At 35.7% G+C, this 18,643-nt stretch overlaps 1 protein-coding gene across 1 annotated transcript in view; it reads left to right on the top strand.

The window, feature by feature from the left end:
- The window catches only part of CCDC178 (coiled-coil domain containing 178), a 153,200-nt gene that overhangs the window by 131,034 nt on the left and 3,523 nt on the right, over window positions 1–18,643 (top strand). The window contains exon 20 of the mRNA XM_015855502.2: window positions 4,443–4,577. Coding sequence (XP_015710988.1) covers window positions 4,443–4,577 — 135 coding nt within the window. The remainder of the gene's footprint in view (window positions 1–4,442; window positions 4,578–18,643) is intronic.

The raw sequence follows: 18,643 nt of genomic DNA, 5'->3' as shown, positions 1-18,643 counted from the left end.
ATGCCACGAGTTCAGCATGGCAGCCATAAAAATACGAGACATTCCTTCAGTTACAATCAAGAGCCTTGTTCGTCACAATACACTTGTCTTTCATTGTTCCCTGCTTTTGCATCACCAGCCTGATTCATGCCCAGTATGTGACTGCAGGTGTATATAAGCTTCCAATGGTTTTTGAAAATTGGTGATGTACTGCATTTAGTGTATTATTTTATGATGGCTCTAGTTCATTCATGTTCATGTCAGCTTAATCCAGACTGAGATTTGTGTCCAGCTTCATCTTATCTCCTGTGGAGTATTACATTGCAAGTCATTTCTCTTGCAGGAAGGAAGGGAGGGATCTTTTTTCTCCAAATGTTGTTTATTTAAATGGTGGGATCTAGTGCTCCATTTCTTGGTGATGTGATTGTTGCTGTTTGCCTTGACATTTTTTAACTTCTGGATTGCTGTGTGAATGCTGACAACTCAATTGCTTATTGTTAATGTTAAATGGTCTAGGTTCATAATATTTCATCAAAATATGGTATTGATGGTGGGCTGAGTCTAGTGAGACTCCTCTGCCCATCTGTTTCTCTCATCTGCCTCTGTTATGTGTATTTTTCCATTTTTGCTGCTTCTTAGTACATTTCTTCTTCATTTTATTGTCCACAAATTGTTTCAGTCCCTTGGTAAGAAGCTCTGGCTACCTACTGTGGATGCAACTTCATCTTCTGCTAAATCTTTAAATGTCTCAGTAACAGGCAGTGTAAAGAAAATAATTTCTGTTGCTGTATTCTTGATCTGATGTACAACAAATTACTTTCTGGGGTTGTTATTATATATAGTGGAGTTATTTAGTTGTAAGCATTCTCACTTGTTTGGCAAGGTTCATACACAGACTGTCTGATAAAGACTGTGAACAGTAAGAGGATCACAAATGGTTACAAGGAACAATGCCTTTAAAAGTTTTAGCTGACAAAAAGGGAAAAATCTGCTTGTGACTGTCTGCAGTCATTAGTCTTCCATAGACCTACAATTATTTCAGATTATTTTTACAAAGTTGTCGTATCATATACAAAAATATCACTCCCTTTGAGATTGCAGTCTCTTTTGCTTATAATGTCTAATAAAAGTAACATCAGGACAGTTTTTTAAAAGAATTATAATAACATATTTTGCCTAGTACATCTCACAGGAAAACAAACTACCTGGGCTATCCAAACAAATTCAGACAGAGACAAACATCCACTGTGTAAGTTTTTGCTCAAATGTTCAATGTTGGGTAGAATTAAAAGAGAATCTTCCTCTGAGACAAGTAGTGTCCCGGCCTTGCCTATAATATCTAATTAATTAGGTCTATTCTAATATCTACTATGTTTTATGTAATTCAGAACCTTGCCATTTTATTAGATCAGTCACCTTATTAGTGTTTATTATATATGTCACATATGTCTTACGAACAATTAAAGTAGTAGCTTAATTTCAATCTTATAGCAAATCAGACATGATTTAGTGAAATATCTTGATGTAACATAAAAACAATTAAAAATATATAAAAAATAAGAAGAAATAATATCGTGTTTGGTATATCATCCCAACTAAAAGAGAAGGTAACAGCATATTTCTCAAATAGTGAAACAAAGGAATTAAAAATGAAGAATTAGCAGTAATGTCATATATGCAACTCATGCGTGCCATGACTTTATAAGTCTCTACATATGATAACAATTTAAGACATAAGGCAAAGCTAACAACTATATTATAAGACCAAAAAGAGAATCCAAGGGAAAAGTTTTACTGCCCATAGATACAGAGGGTCAGTGTCCAAACCTAGGAAATTTACAGGCTGCTTTTGGAGTAGAAGTGCTTTTCATCTCGGCCACTCAGGATTTTCTGGTTTAGGCTTTTCCAATTGCTATGGTTCTGAAGTTGACTTAGGAGCTTATGTTGCCCCTCCTAGGTTAGTAAGTCTACCAGTTTATGTGAAGCTTTTGTGTAACATTATTTGGTCAAGCTGTTACTTTCCAAAATGGGCACATATTTCTGATTGTGTACCGTAATGTTATTTATGTTGCAATTAATATTGTAAAATTGATAAATATTGAGTTTAGTCTCTACTGTGCTAGGTATAATAAAATGTATTCAAAATAAGATATACATTACATGTAAGACACTTAAAATAGTAACAACAGCTTCTTCTGCAAGCAGTTAGTTGGTTCTTTGAAATGAGAAACATTAATGAAGGTCTTATTGAACACTAGCCATAATAAACTGTCAGTTTCTCAATAATTATGATAGCAATTTTCAAACAGTCAGACCTCAAAACTTTGGAACACACTTTTTATTCTCGCAAGACAAAACCCTGGAGAGAAACTGAACTGCACAGCCGCTCATCCCTTTCACCTTTCAGTGACAAATCTTTTGACGTGCTCCTCCAATTTCTGGTTTCCTCATAATGACAGTGTATCTTGAAACTGATTTTGAAATTTGATAATCCAAAGACAGTCTTCTACTTAAGTTGTTTCTCTATTGGACTGAAGCAGATTGTATTATTAAAATGTCACAAGTTGTTTTGCTCCTCTGTCATCCACATTCCTTTTCTGACTTCAGAATCCTATCAAACAACATGAGAACTGTTGAAATTTCATTCAAATTTCAGCTGTTAATTCAGCTGAAAATAGCTGAATTAACAACAGGCCCAAAGACAGCTGGAGATTCATTTCAAGACAAAAAGTATTTCTTAATATAGAAATAAATGAGCTTTGAAAATCGTCTTCAAACTGGAAAACATTCATATTTGGTTTCAGGTTTTGGCTGTGATTCAGATTGATATTTTTATATTTTCTTTACTGATTTCATCTACCTTCCATCATGCTATTTCTAATATGCACTGGCATCACTCAAAACAGCAACAACAAAAACAACCCCAAACTATGTACAAAGATCTGTTTAAATATTTTACAGTCTCATTTACAAAGATGCAGAGTACTCACTACTACCATAGAGTCTAATGGGACTTGTGGTAGCTCAGTATCTCTGAAAATCAGGCCATTAATTTTGAAAATGTGAGCTAATTACTCTCTAGGCTGTAATAGCTCACTTGATATTACTATAATCTACATTCTTTTGAAAAAGTGTATTTTTCACCTGGTACAGTGCATTTGATCCTAAAGACTAGTCATATCTTATCATGTAAAAGCTTCTTTATAACTGATCTAGTTATTGACCTGTGGCATTGACCTTAATGAAATGTAATATTTCTGAAAGAATAGTATAATTTGTTGTGTTAATCCAGCTTGAAGGCCTCATGCTAACAATAGCTATGAAATTTATTGAAATAATTGACCTGGTGAAACACAAAACCACGCATTTCCATTAAGCAGTAAGATAGGTAATTTAATCTTCCATTTTCTAAATTCCAGCTGGTCTGATTATGGAGCAAATTTTGCCAAGTTTATCAAAATACATGGTCTTTCAAAAACATTTGGTGTTGGTGGATTTTCAGATCATATTAAAATATTTTTCTTCCGGCCTGAGACCTGCCACACCATGCTTATGAGTTGCAGATTAAGGAAAAACTGATGCAAGTCTGAGCAGCACATGTAACAATTAATGTTAACAAAAAGCAGTAGCTATCGGGTATGCATTACTACTTTGAAAATTTCCAATGAGAATTCTTTGCAATGACTGCAGTTCCTACTATTGGCGTTATCTTTGTTATGAATCTTTAGGAAATGCTTTTTTTCCAGTAGCGTCACTCTCGGCTGCGGCACTCGGAGTAATTTAATGCTGTTAGATGCTTTCATGTCACATGGTAGGTAGATTAATAGGTAGATTAATAGGAAGTTCTATCTGGAAATTTCTTTCCTGTTATTGTTCTCCCTGAGTAGTTGATGGCTAAGTTAATTCTCTTTAGTTTTGTCATGCACTAAAGCACACATTGCCAAGCTGTGATAAGCTTTACACAGGGAAGGAAAAAAAAAAACAACCCTTGTGTCCATCAAAGTCTTAAACGTGCATTTTAAACTTTGGCCTGACCTGATGTGCCATTCAGAAAGCTTCAAAAGATTATTTTTTTAAAAAAAAGAAAGGTTCAATATGTCCCGAGGCTATCGGTTTTGAGTTAAACTGGGTGAAGTAGAAATATTTTACTCATCAGCTTTGCAGTCACAGAGTTTGCTTCAGCTAGAACAAAACTGCTGAGGCATTTAGAGAAAATTAACCCCCCATCCTGGCAGCCAGATGTGACTGGTTTCTGATGAATGCACATGAGTGGGCTGAAAAGTCAAGAGACTGTGAAATTCCTGTCAGGTCCGTACAGTGCAGAATGGGCTATTGACTGCTTTCTATATTTCCCTCCATCATTCTTCTTGAACACTGCCATTAATTTCCTCTCCTACTCTGACTTGGGCTTTTTTTTTTTTCCCCTTTTCTCTCCCCCCTCTGCCCCCACCGCCCGGTTCCAGCTGTGGGTGCTGCAGAGCAGGATGCACCGGGCACTGGCAGCGTACCTGAGGCTGCGCGGGCTCCACGGCCAGGCTGGGCTGGCGAGGATCCAGGCGGCCTCTCAGGAGAATGCTCAGAAAATATTAGCTGTGCAGGTAGGTGATTGCAGGGAAGTAGGAAAGATCATTCTGATCTAGATTGAAAAGCAAATGATGGGTAGTGTGATGAAGCATTAAAACCATATCCCATCAGAGTTTTATAAATTTTTAACCTCTTTAATAAACTGGAATTGCATGAAGGATGAATTCAGTAAGTTAGCACATATACCATGCATAGTTTGGGGAAATAAAAAAAAAAAAAAAAAATTAAAGAAAGGAAGATGAGATTTATTTCTCGCCAACCTTAGAAAAGATTATTATAAATACATTGGATATAAACATTTGAAACACAGAGCAGCATCAGAATTGCTGCTCTGTTATTTTAGAAATGTTATTCTGTCCTGTTCTCTGCAAACACTATTCCCATGGTAAACAATATTGTCATATTCACTGTATTCATATTTAATTTCTTTAGCATGGGACTGTAGCATGGGACATTCAGAAGTACTATACCTTCCCTTATATATTTAAAAACTAAAAAAAAAAAAAATTAAAAAAAATTAAATATAAAGAAAAAAAGACAACACTGTGGGAGTTATAAGATTTAAAAATGGTTTCCAGCCCTGTATTATTTTTTATTTTTATGACTTGTTGCCTCTGTATATGTATTTACTAGGAAAAAGAACTACTTTGTAAGATATGGTTTGAATGTTCTTTCTGTCTTGTGCAACGGCACTCCTTTCACTCTCTTCCCATAGTTAATGGCCATAACCAGATGGTGTTTCTGAAGGGTTTTTAAAAGACTAAACTGAAAAAAAAAAATCAGACTTATTTCTTGCAAAAGAAGTTTTGTCGCTGATGCAGCTTTAGTGTGCCATGCTCTTGTAAACCTCACTTGGCCATTTTTACAGGCTTTCCTGTGTGATTTTGCAAACAATATCATTACATTTTAGTATTATATAATTGTATTTCCCCATTAATATCTGATTCGGTAAAGTAAAAATGAACATGAATAAGTTGTAGAACCCCATTAAACTGCACCAGCATCATGGTCAATTTCCAGAATCTCACTAAGGAATAGAGAGGATTTTATTAGAAGATTCCGAATTGAGATACATGTGGTAATGCTTTAAAAGATGTCAAAAATCACAGTCATATTAAAATCAGAAATTCAATTTTAAAAAATGACAAGAAAAATACAATGACATTTTGTACTTGAAATATTATTGTTATTGTATGCATTTGCATTTGCAGGCCAGTGGATGCAGGTAAGTGGAGAATTACTTTTTTTTTTTCATTCAGATTTCTCATGAAAAACTGGGAAAGTTCCTTTTTGATGTTTGCTGTGTGATGAATTCTGTTCTCTCCTGTGTTCAGCTACTCCAGTAGTGAGTGAAGAAAAAGTGTGATTGATGTGCAGCCTATAGCTCATGAATAACAATAACAGAGACGTGGAACCCACAGGTGGCAGCTGGTCTCCTCACACATGAATATTTGCATTAGTCTAATGTTACATGGTATCTTAATAGATGTACTGTGAACCTCACATATCATTGAACATTATGTCAATATCTACTCCGTATTTTAATTAATGAGTTTTGCAGAAATCCTTCACCTTAGCATAATTTTTTCCACGTATGTCATTCATGCTGGGAAGCTGGGTCTGTTAATCTTGTCTTCCTGTATAGTCCAACCAACAATAGAGGTGGTCCTCTGCTAAGCTTTTATATATAATCCCCTGCAATGTTTGGGAGTGTTCAAAAGCAAATAGCTCAGCCCTACCAGAGACGATCTTTTGCTGAGAGTCTAGAAAGCATTCTGCTCTCTGCCCACTTTCATTACCCATGCATCCTTCTCTGACAAGATCTGCTATTGTAATATTCTTGTTATGTCTTCATGCAGTTTGCCTGAAAATAACTTACTATTAAAGTAATGAACGAGGAAAAAGATAGAAAATTAAAATGGAAACTAGTTCTACTACGAGCAGTTATGAATGTGTATAGAAGTGTATTTTTCCTCAGCAGCATAACATTTTTATATTTTAGTGGATTTACTTACATGTGGACCAGTGTCTTCGTTGTATTTCTGTTATTCTCAGATCAATCTAGCCTCTGCTAATTAAGTTCTTATCCTGATGACACTTGGCACAGTGGCAGGCACTTCCAGAAGTGTGACAGCCATTCCTCTCCCTTCCTCTCAGCAAGACATGCACTTTGCTTGATGCTGTTTCTTGTGTCCGTCTCACGTTAGCATGAGGCTGAGGACCTGCTGTGCTGAGCAGCATGGGGCACACAGGTGATTTTGGCTCATGGTGCTTATGTTACAGCAGCTACATTGACTAGAGCAAACAGGAGAAGGTGAATCACAAAGCAAGTGTGAATTAGAAGAGGCAGTAGATACAGTACATTGGCTGCCTAAGTGTTTTCTGATATTTAACAGAAGCCATGACCAGGGTGAGATCCAAAGAGAGACTTAAAAGTAGATAATGTAGGGGTTTTTTTTACCTTTCCAGCAGGTACTTTTTAACTAGCAACACTCTTGAGTTACACGGAGCAGCAGAATTCTCAGAAAATTGTAATTTGAAAGTCAAGACCAGCCTCAGACTGGAACTGGCAACAATTTTTTGTTGTTACTATTTATATTTTTAATCCTACTTTTAAAAGTCCAGGCCTGCCTTCCTGTAATTTCCTTTTCCAGAGTACCTGAAAGACTTCATGCTCCAGAGGGAAGAACCAAGGTCTGAATGAGACAGTGACAGTGCCTTGTAAGTGAGGAGGATGTTTGTAGTAACAGGTATTGGCTGGAGTTAGTCATCAGTCTTAACAATGCAAACAAGCAAAACAAAACCTGAGGAGTTCTTGTTAGCTTGAACAGTGCAGATACTTGCAATTAAATCTCTCTAAAATTCTCCCATTAAGAGTAAGACAATGGCCATCTCCTTTTAGGACTGGTATCTCAAATTTATTTCAGAAAGGGTTACATGTGGTACCAGTCCTAATTTTTATCAGCACCAGACTGTGGGAAGTCAATTCTTTTCAAGGGTAGATAATGGCAGGATGACAGGAATTGGTTTTAAGTTGAAGGAGGAAAGGTTTAGGTTGGATATTGGGGAAAATTCTTTACTATGAGAGTGGTGAGGTGCTGGAACAGGCTGCCCAGAGAGGCTGTGGATGCCCCATTCCTGGAGGTGTTCAGGGTCAGGTAGGATGGAGCCCTGGGCAGCCCAGTCTAGTATTGCATGTGGAGGTTGGTGGTCCTGCCTCTGGCGGGAGGTTGGAGCTTGATGATCCTTGAGGTCCCTTCCAACCAACAAAATTCTATGTGTCAGTACTAAAGGTTTGCCTCTAGTCACTGATCATCGACTCTGTTAGTGAAGCACACATGAAAAAAAAAAAGAGAGATAAAATGTGTTTCACTCCAGATCATGATGGCTACATCAACAAAGGAGTTTTGCTTAGTACACATCATTTTAATAGCTATACTGGTCTGATGAGGAGTGTTCAGACTTCAAGCAAATCAAACATCATGTCCTCTGGAGCCATGTTTTCTGTTTTACCACTATTATATGTAGAGAGAAAGAGTTAAAGAGTCTCTTCTCACCTCCTTGGCATTCTGTACAGCTTTAGCATGGGCTTTAACCTGTTGCTGGTCTGTCTGGCCCCACCAGCAGAATTCCTTTGATCAGAAATCATAATCAGAACGGACCAGATTCTGGAGGCACGTCCTTTCAGATCTCTGATCTGAGAAAGAAAACCAGAAAACATTCTCAGTATGTAGTAGAAAATAGCATAGCTGAGCATATGCTCACTGAACTCTCCCTATGATTGTGTAACAGAAGACAGGACTTACTACTCAAATGTCCTAAATGTTCCTAAATGTCAGTAGTTTAGTTTGTACACTGTGGCATTAATAGATTATTTTTTAAAGCAAAATGCAGTTTAATTTTTAAACAACCTTTATTTATTTAAATCATTCAATTATACAAACAGGTATTCCCAGGTTATTAACGCAATCCTTGTGGAAATTTTTCTTTTTCAACATTACGTATTTGCTTTGGGTATAGGAATGGTCTACCACTTACGTAGTGTTTATAGGCTTAGAGAATATACTCCTGGTGTGAAATAAATAAATAAATAAATAAATAAATAAAATCCAACAACCTAGCATTTAAATTGTGCTGTTACCAAAAAAAAAAGGAATAATATTATTTCAAAGGAATAGCAAGGAATAAATAATGTGAAAATTAATTTAATTTCTAGGGCAGAGATCCATATCCAGAATGATTTATACTTTCAATTTTGGCTCTTCATCTATTTTATTTTTTGGAGAGCAAAATGCAGGTCTATTTCTTAGATAAGACTATTTCATCTTATGCTCTACCGTTTTCCAACCCATTTCAAGATTTCAAAATTCCTTTTCTACTCTCTAATTGCATCTTCATTCTAGGTTGTGTATATATATGCCTAATGGCTCTGAAAAGAGACTTTGTTTCTATCGTTGTGGTCAAAAAGTTGTATAAATTCCACTACAGATTATACAGATTCTTAATGTGTACTCTATTTTCTTAGTAGCTGGAGGATAGCGGGTGTAAGATGACAGGAGCAAAGACTATTGCTGAAATCAGTGACAAGTAGTCTTTAAATAAAAGCTGTGTGGAGATTTTTTTGTGGTTGATGTTTGAAGAAATGTGACAGAGCAATGTGGGAAAAATTCACCATTGCAGTCAGTGATTTGCATATTCTATAGTTTGCTGGAGGGCATCAGTCTCCAAAAAATCGTTCTGCAATTGCTAAATATATTCCTAATCAGGCAGTAAATAATAAGAATAATTAAATATTAAACTAATTCCTTAGTTTAATAAAACTGAGGGAAAAAAAAAAAAAAACCCAAAACCCTACGGTCACAGTATTCATTCAGTCAGTGACTCTGTTTTTCCAATAACATTTTGGAGTCTCAATAACTTGGCTCTTGAGTAAGTTCAATTAGCTATCTAATTGCAAAAATGATGTATGATGGCAGATGTAGCTTTATTTAGGATTGTGACTGTACTTTAATCCTGACAGTGTTCAATTTACTTCATCTCTTTAGGTGATTTATCTTGACTATAGTTCTGTCAAAATTATTTTGGGGGATCAAAGCACTAACAGAAATGATTGTTGCTTTAAAATATCTAAATATTTTTTCCCGATGGTGGCACTGCAAAGATACTTTTTTAACCAATACAAGATTATTGGTTTAATTTTTCATAGATCTACACCTTACTCAGCCATTCACACTAGTGCAAAGTGTAAATTTTTTTTTGATGGAAGTGGCTTTATCCATTTTGATTAAGTGGAAATTGCTACATAATGCACAACAGAAATAGTCAATCCACAGACTCTCAGTTTGATTCCAGAATGCTTTCATTATTTAAATGTTTTCCATAGTTTTACTCAAGTTCTTTGATTAATCCGAATTATTTAAAAACCTTTTGGCTAACTTATAAGCTGTTATTGTTTGTAATAGTTCCACTGTGTTGAACAGCACTATTTTACACTAGAAAAGAACTTTTTGTCCATTTTGGATTGCCTTTATTTGGACTATTTTTGCAAGAATTTCCCTAGAGCGGACTATTTTTTTCTAAGACTTTGGGACTTTTTTGTATCTACCAGGTATATCCCTATGGAGGGGACATTTTACCTGAGGAAATGTTTTCCTTAATCAATCAAATTCCCATGGTTTTCATGGCTCCCTGTTCTATGTTCTTACAGGAAAGAGTCAGTGCAGTTCCACTAGAGCCAGGACCAACTACAGTGTTGTGCATTTCAACTAGAGCTTGTCCTTTTTCTTCCTGAAAACTAATCATTCTTAACTTGCTTCTTATCTGTCAGATGGTAGTCAATTTAACTACATATTTTGTTCTCTAACTTATTAACACAGGTGTGTTATGTTGTCCCCCAGGGCTGATGCTCTTCAAAATCTATGTCTTCTCTTTTATTTTTCTCTGTTATTGGTTGAGTTATCACCATTTACGCTGATTACACTCAGTTGTGTCTTTTTTGCCTGCTGATTTCACTTTAGCAGTCTTGCTGTTTCTGCCTTATCTTGGAGACATATGGGGTTAGATGACAGATAACTTTTCTTAAGGGGGCATGTCTGTGTACCCTTTAATTAGTTCTAACCTTTTCTTCTTAGTCACACTTATTCATAGTAAACACAATTTTGAAATTAAATTGTGCTTGTTTTATTATTCATTTATAAAATATTTCTTTTGCACAGTTAAAGATGAATTGAGACCAGCAAGATACCTTTTTTCACTTCTACTCACGGGGCTGATGTTTGACTGGAAAAATTTGTTATCTGTCCAATCATTTTCTCAATAAACATGGAAATAACCATTCTATATTTTCTAAAAAATATATGTCTGTCCTCTCAAATGAATTTTGAATTGCAACACCTGACATTCTTCAAAATATGATCTCAAATATTATTTCAATCTTTAATTTTTTTCTGTAGATTTTTGTAGATTCATTTCATGACTTTCACCAGATTTTGGGAGCAGCCATCAAAGTTTTTGAATTTACTTTTTGTGTTGGTGTAGTAGCAAGAAAAAATTTCTATGGACATAGAACAGACAACGGACACAGAAGTGCTTATAAACATCTATTCAATTGTTGTATGATAAGAGGGACTCTTCTAGTGAGACAGTGAAATGTAATCTCAAAGTAAACCCAATTCCAAGATACAGTTAGACTCTGCTCGATCTCCTTGTGTCATCTTTACAAACTGCAATTTTCTTTATGACATAGTCAAATTCTGATGTCTTTACTCTGGCATCACTTCTTTCTCACTTTTGAACTGTACGTATTGTTTCACAAACTGTTGCATTTAGTTTTTTGTGCCACTTAAAGGCATTTTTAGCTCCACATAAATTCTCTGTTTTTCAAAGAATTGTGCCTAAAGACTGTTATAACCTCAAACATTTCCTGGCATGCGAGGCATGCCTAGAGAGGCCTCAACTGGCCGCCTCTTCTATGGTTTCACTTGAAAGTTTGAAGTAAGTGCAATATGTATGAAATCACTTATAAATCTGACTATCTCCTATAAAGCTGCAGTGTATAGCAGAAAGAAAAAGACCAACGGAATCCTTCTGCTTGCGAAACCAAAATCATCACATGATGGATACTTCTGCTACTTTCCTGTTAATGATGGAAATTAGTAGGTGATCTCTGCCGACTAACATATTGGTCTCATATTTTTAGTGTTAATCTGAGCACAATTAAGAATTACTGTGGTGATGAGTTATTGAGTTTGCTTGCAGGTGTGCATTTTTTATTTTTAATTTTGTTTTTGTTTTCATGCAGAAATATGTTGCAGCGCATCTGAGTACTAAAATTAGAATCTAACAAATAATGAAAAAATGATTACATCTAATATAAATTTATTTTTAAAATAAAATCATCAGGGCAACTCAAACTGCAAGACAACAGAAACTGTGTGACTTACAGCTTCTTAAAAATTGGTCCGTTGAGTCATGTTGCTGCTACAGCGGACTTAAAATCTCAATTTTTTCTCTGTATCCCTTGGCAAAGTTATTCAGAAATCTAGTTTAAAGCTTGACAGAATAAAAACACTGTATCATGTATTGTGAATTTTTCAAATAGCATTGAAGTTGTCATGCTTGATGTCATTCCCAGAATCTGAAGGCTACTGGATTTCTTATTCTTAAGTAACACAAATTTTTCATACTGAATTAAATAACTAAAATTTGTACTAAAATGCTACAATTTCAAAATGGAGCATCTTGGTTTTGCACTTCATTTTCTCTTAATATCTTAACATCAAGAATTTGAACGCAGAATCCAAATTTTGGTTAAGCTGTAATAAATAAATAAAAGGAATCAGAATTCCTGAATTGGAAGAGACTCAAAAGAACTACTGAGTCCTATTCTGGCATAAATAAATTACAATATTTACATGTTCAAAATATTTACATTTATAAATAAATACATTTTAATGGATCCTATAAAAAAAGTAAAACAGATCCTGTAAAAAGAAGTTCTTAGCAGCTTTCATGGTACGGAATGCTCCTACAGTTCAGGGGAGTTAGCTGGTATGGTTCAAACAGTAGTAACTGAAAATACAGCAATAATTAAGCTTTTTCTTCCTTCCTAGTAAAATGTATAGGAATCTTTGATTCTCTTTGCTGAGCTTTGGTTTGAGTAGGTGTGCTATTAGTGTATCTGAGAGAATATGAGGAAGCACATAATAAACAACCAAAATCTCCTTGAAGTACTTTTTTATAGTTTTGTAGGAAGCTGATTGTGGTTGTTTGGGTTTTTTTTTTTGGGTTTTTTTCAGACAAGGCAAACCATTTCTAATCGATAATGTCTTTTTTATTTCTCTTTTTTTCCCCTAATTCATGTTATTTCTTGATTTGGGGCAATAGTGCTGAACACCAGGAAAGGCATACTTTTTCTCACGCAGCACTGTCTTAAGAGAAAACATTATTTGAATATAGGTTGGATCAATGGGCTGAGGCCAATTGTATGAGCTTTAATGAGACCAAGTGCCTGATCCTGCATTTCAGTCACAACAACCCCATGCATCACTACAGGCTTGGGGTAGAATGGCTGGGAAGCTGTACAGGGCAAGAAGATCTTGGGGTATTAGTCAAAAGCCAGCTGAATATGAGTCAGCAGTGTGCCCAGGTGGTCAAGATCAAAGGAGGCTCAGGGGAGACCTCATTGCTCTCTACAACTTCATAAAAGGAGTTTGTACCCAGATGGGTGTCAGCCTCTTCCAGGTAACTGCAGTAGGATGAGGGGGAATGGCTTTACATTGTGCCCCTGCCAGGGGAGGTTCAGGTTGGAGACTGGGGAAAATTTATTCTCAGACATAACGGTGAGACATTGGAACAGGCTGCTGAGGGAGGTGGTGGAGTCATCATCTCTGGAGGAGTTCAAGAAATGTGGAGATGTGTTATTAGGTGCATGGGTTAGCGAGCATGATGAGGATAGGCTGACAGTTGGACTAGATAATCTTGATGGTCTTTTCCAGCATTCTGTGAATGTAGCATGTATGTTTCCATCAGCTAAACTGATAGATACACATACAGAAAGAAAGAGATGTTCAAACAGTACCAATTAAACAAAATGCTATGTTTCTGAGGCACTTTTGCTAGTATAATCATGCACATTTTGATGCTGGATTCAAGTTTAATGCAAATTGTAACTAATATTGAGGAGTACTGTGATGATTCTATAGCACATAAACTTCTCTTGAGATTTCAGCCCAAACAAACCTCTCAAAGATAATCTGGATCTCAAGATTCTTTTTGTAAGCAAAACCAGGAAGGCTCTGTATGTACTTATGTATTGAAAAGCAATGGTAATTTTGGGCAACAGGAGAATGCAGCGATGAGCCAACAAGTAAGATGATTATTCAGTTATTATTTGTCAAAAAGAAAAGGAAGTGAGACTTTGTAGATTTTCTTTTCCAGCAATTGACAGAAGCCTTCAGTGTATAATTAAGAAAAGTCAAATAAAGTCTATTTTCAGGAAGACAAGATTAAGGATAGAATTTATGAAGTTATAATGTTGCCAAATGAGCAAATGCTTAGCTCTGGTTTTATAAGTAATACCCAAGAAAATAAATTTCCTTATCCAGTACAGTGAGTAAAGAAATGACAGAGAAATGACATTTAAAATTAATGATTCAACCTTGCAACATCACTTTGGGCTATCTGATGTTGAGTAACCTCCTTCTACTCATTTTAAACATATATCAAAACACAGGTTTAATGATGAACTGTTTACATGTTGAAAGCTCCTTTTTGGCAGCTCCTCTGTTTTTGTCGTTACCTGAATTAATTATGGTAGTTCAGAACATCTCTAGTAAACATGCTGATATATCATAGATTATAAACTCATCTGCTGAACTCTTAACCATCGTTGCAAAGTAGATTATTTTATTTAAAGACAGCGGTTTAAAAATTTAGACATTTAATTTAATTATCCTCTCCCAGAAGTATAACAAGAAATCAGAGTCCTAGTGTGAATAGCACTATACTTGTATAAGAAAACTTACAGGAGCATTTTTTTGGCCTCAAACTCAATAATTTTAGTTATAATCACTAACTATGTTTTTGTTTTACAGAACCAGTATGATTTGGAAAAAGAATAAAATTGCTTTTAAAGTACAAAAATAATTATGAACCACTTGAAATGTAATGTCTGTATTTTATTTCTCATCAGAATTCATTAGTGTGTAACATCAATAATTTAGCCCATCATTTGCCAACACTGACTTGGCTCAGTAGTTCAATCATGTAACCCTGTAAACTCACTTTCCATTAAAATGAATGTTGCTGACAAAGGATAACTAAAGAGATACTTCATTTATTAGCTAAAGAGATACTTCATTTATCAACATTTTTAAATTAGGAGTTTGGGACCACAGACACTTAGCTGGATAAATGATTCAAAGGAATCTTTGCATTAGGCCTAAAGATGTTTGTAGAATCAAATACAATGTTATCCAGAATTATAACTGCCTTTCATTTGTGTAACATGTAATTCACAGTATACTATTCCAGAAACCAACAGAGCCACCTGCAGAGAATCAAATGACCTACCAGAATGTAATCCTGACTGTCATGTACGGAAATTATAAAATGTGTAATAGTTATCCATATTTTGATTGACTCAATCAAGCATTTCCCACAGAAAAATCCCTACAATAAACTTCATGAAACATGAACTATAATCTCCCAAAGTTGTATTTCTTATATTTAAATATTTTGTTTTATTTTACCTCAAACAGCATCTTCAAAACCACTCTTTATCTTATACACATCTTATACATCATTTAAAAACATTCCAGTTTCAAATACAGTGTAATCCACATGTTGCTACTGCAGCCTTTTTCCTAGACACCTTTTTGACCTGAATACTGGTTTTGTTTTCTAAACTGAAGGCTCTTCTGTACTGTTTTTTGTTCGGTTAGTTGGTTGTTTTTTGCTGGCATAGATACATACCTGAAGCATGTGCTGACAAAAGACTCACAGATCATGTTGTTTCACTGTGTCTCTCTGGGAAGATGGAGCTTCCACCATGTCTCTGGGCAACCTGTTCTGGTGAGGCACTGAAATGGGTTGCCCAGAGATGTTGTGGATGTCTCATTCCTGTAGACTTTCAAGGCCAGGTTGGACCAGTCTCTGATCAACCTAATGTAACTGCTGATGTCCCTGTTCGTTGCAGGCAAATTGGGCTAGATAGTCCTTAATGGTGCTTTCCAACTTTAAGGATTCTGTGATTCTTTGATTCTAAGATGTATCGAGAAAACGTATTCTTTCTGAGAACAGATCAGTAAGCATCTGCGACTTGACAAACAACACAGGACTGTCATCTGACACTGACATTGAACTGATGCTGTTGGTGGTACAGAAGGAACGAATTTAGACCATTAGCAGAAAGTGAACAAAGGTGTTGCAAAAATACTTAGTTGCAAGCCATGACATTACTATCCATTCTTACTCTTTTCTTTGTGCTGGTGATGTGCAAAGCCTAGAGGCAAGAGCTGCTTCTTCTTTTAAACAGTGTTCCAAGCATTGAGCAGTACACTCCCTATGCTCACAGGTTATAATACACTCCCCTGATACTCCAAGCTGAGAAGTGAAGGATCAGGTTTAGATCTTTGCTTCCAAACATTGTCATAAGTATTTTTCAAAAAGGAGTGACATATTTTCTCTGAGCCTGAGTGCTGTGATAGCATAGCAGAGGTCTGTGAGGTGAAAAAGACTACCTGGTTCAGGGGACAAAGAAGGTCTGTACAAGGAATTTAAAAACAACAACAAAAGTTTTCTTTTTGTGGCTGGGGGTGGTGTGTGAAGGATTATGCCTTAGAAGACTACTCCATTCTCAAGAATAATTTTTAAGAAAATGAGAACAAAAGCAGTTCTCTTTTAAACCAGTTAGAACTGTGTTTCTAATCCCTGGGATATACAGCACTGCTGCGTGCACTGTGATGCTGCAGATGTATGCAGTCTGTACCAACAATTGACTTAGCATTGGTTTGGTTATCCCTACTGGCTCTGGAGCAAAAAGTTGAGTAGAAGACTTGGGAAGAGCAGTTTATTTCTTACATTTAAGTCTCCTCTAAAACTGTGATGGGTCATGGCTTTTTCACTGAGTTGCTTTAGCGTGCCAGCTTGTCACACTGCTATCGCAGAATTTTAGTGGAGCATTTAAATTATCTATAATAACCCCAGAAAATCCCTCTTTTTATTTGGCACAGAGTTTTAAAGCTACCAGTTTTAGTTTTATTATAATTCCTAAAATAAGGAAATGAAAGAGTGCACCAAACAAGAAAAAATTTTAATGCTCTGCTTCAATTTACCTTTAGGGACTAGAAAACCATGCAAAATAGAATACACAGTTGAATTTAGTCCCATTTAAATCAATGATAAAGCATACACTGCCCTCCATGGATACAGAAATGCTTTCCTCAGGATGACATATGATGTCCTCTCACTACATTGCCTTGCCTTTAAAATTATATTTTTGTTTTAAAAGTCAGTATTTTGATATAAGTTTGGCCCAGGAAGATATGGATGGGATTGTAATGAAAGACACAATCTTTTATTGTACTATAGATTTTGAACACCATTCTTAGTAACATAAACATTTAGGACAGTATTGAGCTTTGCTGTTTCAATGGCATATTCATTGATAATCTAATTATCATTCCATTTAAAATGTGTATATATAAACATGTAGCAAAGGCTTCCACCTATATTCTGACCATTTTTAGATGTTAATATCTTACTTAATTCAAGATAATAATAATTCTCCACATTGAATACTGACTCCTTTGACCTATACAGATGATGAGTCTACCCACTGCTGGTGTTACATTATTACCTTTCTTTTCCATTTATTTCTCATTCTTTTTAATTCCTACTCCTTACTTCTTAACAGGTAGAGTCTAAAAGATAGGGAAAATTTAGATGAGATAATGAATAATATGATTTGACTAGATAGGTAGGATTAGCATTTGAGATTATAGAGCTAAAATGTGGTGATGCATGAATTAACTTGAAGATTTCCTTTGCATTCTCTCATTTTGTCTGAAGAATAGAGAGCCAGCTGCCATCTTTCTTCCGTCGGTCATCAAAGATATTAGTTTTTCCTGTATATAAGCCATCAGAATTTTCCACTGCTTTATTGTCACTCAGAAAGCATGCAATTCTGGACCTGAGTCTATAGTAGTCAGAAGCATCAGCATCACCCTGACAGATGCAATGGTACCCAGTAGCCATTCAGACTGAGAGGTTGAGCACTTCAGTTTCTTCAGTATGGCTTCTGCTTTACTAGGATCAATACATAGAAGTGTTAGGGAATACTAAAGATTCTATCCTTTTCAAAATATTCTAAAATAACATTTTGCTGGGACAAAGTAGTGATGGATGATTTTGGTGCCCAATCAACTTTCTGCATGAGTGAGAGAAGTTCATGGGGTCTATATGGATTCCTTCTGAAGCAAAACTTGCAGATTTTTGTCCTTCCTGCATGACGGAGACAACAGGCTTGGACACAACTGTCATGCAGATGTGATGGAGAAAAGCTGAGTAAGCCACTCCTTTCTTTTCCCCTCCTCTGCCATATTTCTTGACATTGAGTAGAACAAAATGTCTTCCTAGGTGCTCAGTTTTATGATGCTTTAACATCTCTTTTCAGAGACTGTGAATGTATTTGCAAAGTATTTTGTGGATATTGTAGCTGTTTGTAGGTTAAATCAGAACCCTCTTTTCTTGAGCTCCCACGTGTGCTTCAGGAACAACAGAAGATGAATTGTTATTAAAAAGAGGTCATTAGTAAAAGAATTAAGCTACCCGAGTTTAAAGTATTGCTGTATTCCTGAAGCAATGTCATACCTCCTTGCTGTTTGTCTAATATGTAAGGTAGAACAGTAGACAAATGAAAAGCTAGTAAGGGCTATTAAGGACTCAGGGCCTGAATGTGATAGTTTTCTGTGTTTTAAATCCATTAATTTCATTACAGTTACACCTAATTTACGTCTATGTGAAAACCAAGCATTAAGTTTGACTTGTATTTTTAGTCTTTATTTCTAACAATTTGCAA

This window comes from Coturnix japonica, chromosome 2, assembly GCF_001577835.2.
Source record: "Coturnix japonica isolate 7356 chromosome 2, Coturnix japonica 2.1, whole genome shotgun sequence".
NCBI lineage: Eukaryota > Metazoa > Chordata > Aves > Galliformes > Phasianidae > Coturnix > Coturnix japonica.
Note: the sequence above shows the minus strand (reverse complement) of the source record. Positions and strands in the feature narration are given on the sequence as shown.